At 37.7% G+C, this 9,136-nt stretch overlaps 1 protein-coding gene across 1 annotated transcript; it reads left to right on the forward strand.

Annotated features, from left to right (window-relative positions):
- The first annotated feature begins 638 nt into the window (after positions 1 to 638).
- LOC107722015 (ribonuclease inhibitor-like) lies at positions 639 to 4,205 on the forward strand. The gene is made up of 4 exons (XM_016530245.1): positions 639 to 785; positions 2,252 to 2,425; positions 3,202 to 3,380; positions 3,735 to 4,205. Coding segments are annotated over exons 1-4 (453 nt in total). The 5' UTR covers positions 639 to 687; the 3' UTR covers positions 3,737 to 4,205.
- Positions 4,206 to 9,136: the final 4,931 nt, after the last annotated feature.

Below are 9,136 nucleotides of genomic sequence, written 5' to 3' on the forward strand. Positions count from 1 at the left end.
AAAGACCGCAACCGTGTGCAGTATGCACGCTTTAGTCCGTTAACATGAGCGCGGAAAAAATACGCACCACGTATGCACTGCAAACAGAGTAATGTGAACCTAGCATTATGTGTGTGCGCTGTGAGTGTGCATGAGCGCACGGAAACCATCCAAATTTACTGGTCAGGCTTTGAACAATAAAAGGGCTTCATTCTCACCCCAACCCCGCCCCCAGTTCTGCTCTCACGCATCTGCATTTAAGTCAAGTCAAGTCAACTTTATTTGTATAGCACTTTATACAATACTGTTTGTGTCAAAGCAGCTTTTCAGTGTCAAACAGGAAAATAGTTTGTCAATAATACAAGAAGACAATAATGCAAGAAGAATTTACATGCGCACAAGTGTGCTTTGCAACAGGAATATCGCAAAAGGAGTAGGAAAATCAAAATGCTAAGATTTGAAGCTTTTCACATCAGAACTGTGAGTGTAAATTTCAGCTTACAAATACGAATATTAATATGACAAGTTCTCAAATTCAAATCAGCTAGCTGTCGAGTTATGCTACACTTTTACCTTCATATAAACTGATCTGATTTGATCCAAGAGAGTGAAGAGTGTGTCATTGTTCTCTACAGGTTGAGTGATTGTGACGTCACAGATGAAGGTTGTGCTGCTCTGGCTTCAGCTCTGAGATCAAACCCCTCACACATGAGAGAACTGAATCTGACTGGGAATAAACTAGGAAATTCAGTGAATCTGCTCTCTGATGTACTACAAAATCCTCACTGTAAACTGGAGATACTGTGGTAAGATTATATATGACACACAGTAAAGTATTTGTGAAGTGAAAAACAAATCACCCAAAGAAAGAAATTAGGTATTGTTTGTGAATGGAATACTTACTACTGATTGGATGAGACAACTGTCAATCAAGATACAGAAAGTAAAACACTGTGTGACTTTGTTTCTTGTACATGTGTGGACTTCTGTGTTCATGTTAAACCTGTCTTTGCATTAGCAAAACCTTTAAATGGATTGTCTGTTTACACTAAGTGATAATAGCCCATCTTGTAAGCAAAGACTTGACTGTTAGCAGACAAAATTACTAAAGAAACCAGTCAGATAAGTGGGAGAGTAAGGACAGCGGGCTTCTGAGGTGACCAACCCGAGTACAAATCTGCATTTCTTCTAGGTTTTTTTCCCATTGCATATTAGCTCAGAGAGGTGTTTATATTAAAGAAAAATTAAGAAAATATTCAAAACATGGAAATAAAGTGTTCAATAGGCATTTAACATGCCTATAACTGAAATTGTATGCGGTGTCCTCACGTTGATCAGATGGGCTGGTGAATCAACCACATGCAGCTCATATTGTTCCCAAACTCGAAACTGTGACTCTCTTCCTGCACCTTCAAGAACACCTTCACTGATCAGCAGCTTCAGTGTGATTAGGAGCAGGTGTAGGAGTGGCTTTAGGAATAGACACAAGTAAGGACACTATAAGGCAGCATCTGTTTATAATGAATAGAATCATGTACAAAGAATATGTTATTACGTACTTACACTATTTACACTAAGTATAAATAATATCTCACAGTGTGATCTCAGGTTTTGCTATCCTTGGGTGATGGAGGAGAAACACACACACACACATGTCTGGTTTGCTATCCTTGTGGGGACTCTCCATAGGCGTAATGGTTTTTCTACTGTACAGACCGTATTTTCTATTGCCCTACACCAACCCTACCCCTAAACCTACCCCTCAAAGGAAACTTTCTGCATTTTTAGATTTTCCAAACACTTCATTCTGTGTGATTTATTAGCTTGTTTACCCGTGCGGACCTCAATTTAGGTCCCCACCATGACATGAGTCCCCATGAGTCTGTGTGTATTCAGGTTTAAGTCCCCACCAGAATAGAAAAACAGGTACACACACACACACACACACACCACTACTCCATACAGAGCAAAATAACAGTATAAAACTCAGCTGTGTAATGAATAGTGTGATTAAACAGATTTGTATGAATGTCTTCATAAGACAGACAATTTGTTTAAAAGTACTGACAGCGCAATAAATAAATATTATTTATCTTTCTCGAATGAGACTTTAGATGATTTATGATCATGGTGTTTTTTTTTGCTCTTTGACATTTTAAATCTCAGTCCAATGATCCATCAAACATTGATTTGTACTTTCTCTTTACTAATGGATTCACTGCTAAACTAATCTGATCTGAGAGAGTGAAGAGTGTGTCATTGTTCTCTACAGGTTGAATTATTGTGGCGTCACAGATGAAAGTTGTGCTGCTCTGGCTTCAGCTCTGAGATCAAACTCCTCACACCTGAGAGAACTGGATCTGATTGGGAATAAAATAGGAGATTTGGGAGTGAATCGTCTCTGTGCTGTACTGAAGGATCCTCACTGTAAACTGGAGAAACTGCGGTTAGATCATCTCTCTGATAGTCTCATGTCTTTGTCCTTTAATGTAAATTCTAAGACTAAAGCTTGTAAAATAAATGTTCAGTAAACACACTAAATCTCAGCACAACTGACTCTGATGACTGAATATGAAGTTAATTTCATTAATCTTCATCACATCACATGAGCTGCTGCTCCTGTTTTTGACCCAACAAACATTTACTGGAGCTTCAGTTGGTTCTGCTAGTTTGATTAATACTCCTTCACCTGCTCATCTCTGTGTAAGAGTTTATTTTCCTCTTATTTTCCACTTTTTCTGAAATCCCATGAGCTCATTGTGTTCGCACAGATGTCATAAATATTTAACCTGAATGTTCAAATACTAATCTGTGATTTAAAGATTTCTGTTCAGTTTATAAGCTGCCAAACATGACACAATGATATGTTTGATTGCAAGAGTTAATAAATGAGATGTAATGGGGAACACGCGGCTCCTGTGAAGCAAATGTCCTCCTGTAGGTGTTTATTAGAGGAGCAAGTGACTGTTTCTCCAGACAGATATGTCCTTATATCACTATGAAAAAATATTTCACATTCAGTTCTGTGTGTCTGTTCAATTCTGAAGCACGTGACAGTTTCAAACAGCACCACTGAGCAACAACATGCATAAATCTCATTCTGTCCGCAGCAGTTTGTGGCAATGCTTGTCATTATATCTCCTCTCCTGCTCTGAGACCAGAGTCAATAACAAACTACAGACACTTGAACTACAATTCACATTGTATCATTGTTCTCTACAGGTTGAGGGATTGTGGCGTCACAGATGAAGGTTGTGCTGCTCTGGCTTCAGCTCTGAGATCAAACCCCTCACACCTGAGAGAACTGGATCTGACTGGGAATAAACTAGGAAAATCAGGAGTGACGTTACTCTCTGATTTGAAAGATGATCCACATTATAAACTGGAGACATTAGACTGTTGTGAGTATATTATTATTTAAATATTTTAAAATGGCCAAAGTTTAGTAACAGGTCTCATATGTGTGTAATTGGAGAATATAAGATAATAATTCAGCTCCACTTTAGTCTCTGTACTTTAAACTGTTTAATTATGTGATGATCTATAAGTATATAAATATTTTTCATCTCTGTATGCAAGTGATAAAGAGAGAGTTGTTGATCATTTAGTGTTATTAATCTATGATCAGTTGTTCATTCATATCTCTGGCTGTAATATAAATATACTGTGTTTTTTTCTGAAATGGATCTGCTGATGTGATGTGACGGCAGTAATGTCTCATACTCATATGTGACTGTCTGTGTGTTTTATTGTAGGACTCTCAGTATTTAGACATCAATCCAGTTTCCTCAGGATCAGCTGCTGGTGAATAAGGAGCTGCTACAGAGACGTCACAGTCACACAATCACCAGAGACTGAAGACACAGAGACACACAGCATCACACTGTCATGTGTGTCATCTTTCACTGTCTTGTTTTATCGGTAATGGCCCATGAAACTGAGTGCACAATAGTTTTGAATTCACTAGATATTGTCTACAATGTACATCAGATGTCCAATCTGGCCGCTGGGATGATTTGATCAATAATGTAAAATAATAAATAACACATTATTTTGAAAATTAAATAAAATGTATTTGTGTTACGAACTGCTCCAAGACTTGGGTTGAAGATCCAAACGCAGCTTTAATAAGGGTAATCCACAATCATAATCCAAATACCAGGCAAAGGGTCAAACAATCCACACAACAGAGTCCAAAACTCAAGCAAACAGGGAAATCGAGGAAACCAGGCACAAGATCAAAACCATAACGGATTACACGGGTAATCAGAGAGAGCGCTCAGAAATGCAGCGTAACACAAACAAGACTTCACATTGAGAGAGTGAAAACACAGGGCTTATATAGACAGAGTTAGCGAGGGAAATGGCAGGTGTGAAATTTTTCTACAATGTTTTATTTTTAATGCAAATTATTTTTTCTCATTTGCATTGATGTTACGCCTTGAGACACAAACACAGGCGTGTAATGGATCAAGCAGTGCCAGAATCTCCAGCAGGACCTAATTGATGATCGCTGCATTGTAACTGATGCTTGTGTGTCAAGTTGTAGTTTTAAACATATTAAAAAGAAGAAAATTGACCTGGAAGGGTGGATATTTAAGGAGAAATGGAAAGAAAGGTATTTGTTCTCTGAGGGCAACTCAGACCGGTATGTTTAATCTCAACCCGTGTTTGTGGTAAAAGAAACATGATTTCCAAACTCGTTCAAAGGAATCAAAAACACAACAAAACACAATGAAACGACAACATTTCTCTGATATTTCCAAATCATCCTCACGTTGATTGGTTTCTACTGCGACGAGGATGAGCCCCTATTTGTTACACCCCGTGCCTCAAAAAGGACGTAACAAAAACAGGGACACACGAGAAAGCCAGAAGTAGAATACAAAATTTATGAACAAAATCAAACTATAAAAAAAATAGAACAATGAAGAATGTAACAGTCAGGAATCAGTGATGTAAAGTTAAAGGAATGCATGGAAGTGTGAAATGAAGTGTAGCAGTGTTGGATGTACAAAAGACACAAGCTTTAAAGGAGACATATTATGCCCCTTTTTACAATACGTAATATAAGTCTCTGGTGTCCCCAGAATGTGTCTGTGAAGTTTCAGCTCAAAATACTCTACAGATCATTTATTATATAATTTTGAAAATGCCTATTTTGAGTGGAAGCAGAAACACGTTGTTTTTCGGGCCTGTCTCTTTAAATGCAAATGAGCTGCTGCTCCCCGCCCCCTTTTCCAGAATAGAGCTGTGCCATTACAACTCGGACCTGCTAAAAAACATCTGTTTTGGTTCTGATTATCATGTTTATCTCGCTGAAATCATGCGTTTTAAACCATATTAGTTTAAACTGCTGATATATGGTTTTTTGAGAGTACACATCCGAAGCACACGGACAGAAAGCAACCACCAGACAGCATGCGAGTACTAAACTAAGTTCTCATTCACACACAAGTTTACGTTAAAAAACACACGAGTTACAAAAACAGTTCAGTTATGTCTGTGAAACAGTAAATAAATCAATACATCCACTGCTCTCTTGTCTCCTCTGTGCTTAAATTATAGCACTTAAAACCTGGAAGAGTCAGATTTTCATGATATGTTACCTTTAAGGAAACCAAACAAAACCAGCTCTTTTGTGGCCATTAATCTTGATTCTTTTAAAAGGCCCAAAAAGAAGTCAAAAACAGGCGTCTTCAGTGGAACTACGAGAGAAAAATCACTTGGAGGAAAACCCCACATAAGAGAGGTCGTCACACATTTACAAAACAACGTATAGTAATGGAGTGTCAAGGTTTTTTATCCAAAGGACATTAAGAAAATAGATATGTTTATACACCACAGAAAACCAAAGAAAATCAATGTAAGATTTTCAGTGATGGGCTTACATCCTGAGCTGTCCAGCTTCTCAGGCATAGATTTAATATAGATCATCATAACTGTGTATTTTGAAATTCAGAAATAGACAACTTATTGCGTGTACATTTCTTTATTGTACTTATTTCTAGTCTAACATTTGAGTGTGTAGCTTGTGTATGTGTGTTTATTTTTATTAAATATGTGTCATCTCAAGAAGAGGGGCTTCCACTTGATAATGTCTAGAGAAATGTCTGCCCTGCCATACCTTGATTTAAATACATTTCAAAACTCTTATTTTGAAATGAACTTAAGCGATATTGAGCGTCAGACAGAAATACAATATATTTTTTAATTATTATTTTTTTTTATTTTCATTTTTTTATTTGCCAAGGTGTCAAAACATATAAATACATGGCAAGTGTAAAAGTACCTATTTAAATAAAATGCTAATGAAAGCAAAATATCAATTATAAATAAAATACAGAATATATACTAGAAATTTTATCAAAATAAATGAAAATGGTGGCACAGGTTTATCATCATTGGATTTGGATTTCTGTTTCAAAAGCAATGAATAATAGAGGTCGACTGATTGATCGGTTTTGCCGATTAATCGGCACAGATAGTCGATTGCTGGAACTATCGGCTATAAAATCCTTGCCGATAGTTTTTCCGGTTTGCGTCCATTGCTGGAGCGGCTGAGAGGGTCTGGTGTATTTTTACGGTGCGAGAGCGACCTCTAGAGGCGAATCACTGACACCACATGCTGTTTGTTTTGACACGTGACACTGAGCGCTGCACAGGGCGGGAGACTTAAGAAGCGGATTTAAAACAGACAATGAAACCTGTGTACAAAGTATACTGTAGTGCATGTTTTCATATCATAATGAATTTGTTGAATAGATGCTGCATTAGTGGAGAAAGAAATGCGGTAGGCTATGGTTGCTGTCAAGGCTGAGAGGTTGCGAACAACGCCTCAAGCTGTTAAAACAATGTGACCAAAACCAGGGATGGGCAGTATTTCTGATAAATGTATTTAAAATACATATTTGAAATACAAAATACTTTTTTGTATTTTGTATTTTAAAGCTTTTAAAAAATAAATCTACTGTAATTTGCATTACATTTTTCCACACAGTATTTTGTATTTGTATTTTAAATACATTTTCATGTACTCATGCCCATCTCTGCCCAAAACACTGAACTGTATCATGCATCGCTGTTTGATAATAAAAACCGACCATTTTGTTTGCGAAATTTCGCTAACGTGACCGCACCTCATACTTGCCGCGTCGCAAGTTTTTAGTGCTTTATTTTCATCCGGTTACATGTGAAGTATCACCACTGCAGGATGTTTTACAGTAGGCTACAATAGCATATATGTTATCAGTCATAATAATAAATCAAATATGCCTCGTCCGCGAGTTCGCTTGGTTGTCATTTCGGCGTTTTTACACTGTAAAGAATTGTAATTAATAAGTTTCTAGACATGTTTTTCCACTTTAACTCATCAAATTAATTTAACAAATTTCAACTTCATTTTTAAGTTAGCCTATACAAGATTCAATTTGATTTTTAAAGTCAATTTAATATAGGTAATTTAAGTTGAAATTACATGAAATGACCTCGAATAATGTGATACTTATAAATTTAAGGCAGCACCTGAACTTAAGTTTTGAAGTTGAAGTCAGTGGATTTTTTTTTTTACAGACTCGTCAAGATCTGTCTTATTCTATTAATAAAAGTTAGATGTTTAATATATGCGAATTTGCCATAGTTCTATTTTATGGCTGATGTGTTTTAATTAATAGGCTAATAATGAACCACAAACTACAATCGTTTTTAAGTAAGGGGAAATCCAAAAATCAATTATTTATTTGTGTTACAACGCGGGTTAAACATATTATATCCTTATTTATGTTGTTAATAAAAGTTAAAAGTTTAATATAAGCAAATTTGTCATTGTACTATTTTATTGTATAGACCAATTTCAGTGTTTGCAAACAGTGATGACATTTTTGTGGGCGGAGCCGATCTGGTGGCAGAAAATGCCAGTTTTAATTTAGCAGTCTATAGCCATGGATTAAAAGAATTAAAAAAAGGTCATTTTGAGTTTATATTTCAAAATTCTGATTTTTTTTTCTTGCAATTCTGACATTATATCTCTTTATATCTTTTTCCTCGCAACTCGCAATTGTTGAGTTAGGGTTAGTGTTAAATTATAAAGTCCGAACTAGGAGATATAAACTTGCAAATAGGTAAATGTTATGTAAAATGTTATAAGTTGAAATAGTATTCCATGCTTTAACTATACGGCTAATACAATATGTCCCCTATGTGAATATTATATAGACCTATTGTTTAAATCAAATTTATGCTTTAAAGGGTAATCAGGTTTCATCCATTGTTTGTCCGTTTAACGTCTGCGTTTAGCTTCAAATGGCGTCTTTGACGACAGTCTTATATAAAAATGATTTGCATTCCGATTCTGACATCCAAAGGCACAACAATAAATGTTTTCTCTTATTCCATCGATTTTACCTGTTTCCCTCTACTAGTTCCTAGTGTTTTTCTGCCACCACAATGCGCTAGTGATGTCCGGTTCGCGAACGAATCGTTTGATTTAACCGGTTCTTCTTAGTGAACCGGTTGAACCAGTTCACCATATTCCACTTCAGGGCATACGGTTTCCTCGTAGAGGGAGCTCTGGATTGGAGAATGGTCTCAACAACCTCGGTTGAGAGACAAGAAGCTGCGAGTTGTGCCCCCCCCCCCAGGGGCCACACCCATGCTTCCACAGCTCCGGGCGGGGGTGAAGATAGTACCCTCCGCCTGTCAGAGAAGATGCCTCCTGATGGAAATCTCCCATGGAGAGCCGTCGAGAAGAGAAATCAGGTCCGAGAACCATACTCGGACCGGCCAGAATGGGGCTACCAACAGTAGACGGACCCCATCCTGGCACACTCTCTCCAGAACTCCCGGGAGCAGAGAGATCGGGGAAAAAGGCGTACAGACAAAGCCTCGGCCACGTCTGTACCATAGTGTCCAGCCCGAGAGGAGCTGGATGAGTCAGAGAGAACCAGAGGGGACAGTGCAATGTCTCTCGAGTCGCAAACAGGTCCACCTTAGCCTGGCCAAAAACTCTCTATATCTGCTTCAACACCTCAGGGTGAAGTCTCCATTCCCCGGGCCTCGGCCCCTGCCTCGACAGGATGTCTGCTCCCATATTGAGATGCCCAGGAATGTGAACTACTCTCAGCGAGAGGAGTTTGCCCTGGGACCACACAAGGATCTG

Source organism: Sinocyclocheilus rhinocerous, unplaced genomic scaffold (assembly GCF_001515625.1).
Source record: "Sinocyclocheilus rhinocerous isolate Xijiao unplaced genomic scaffold, SAMN03320098_v1.1 scaffold6628, whole genome shotgun sequence".
NCBI lineage: Eukaryota > Metazoa > Chordata > Actinopteri > Cypriniformes > Cyprinidae > Sinocyclocheilus > Sinocyclocheilus rhinocerous.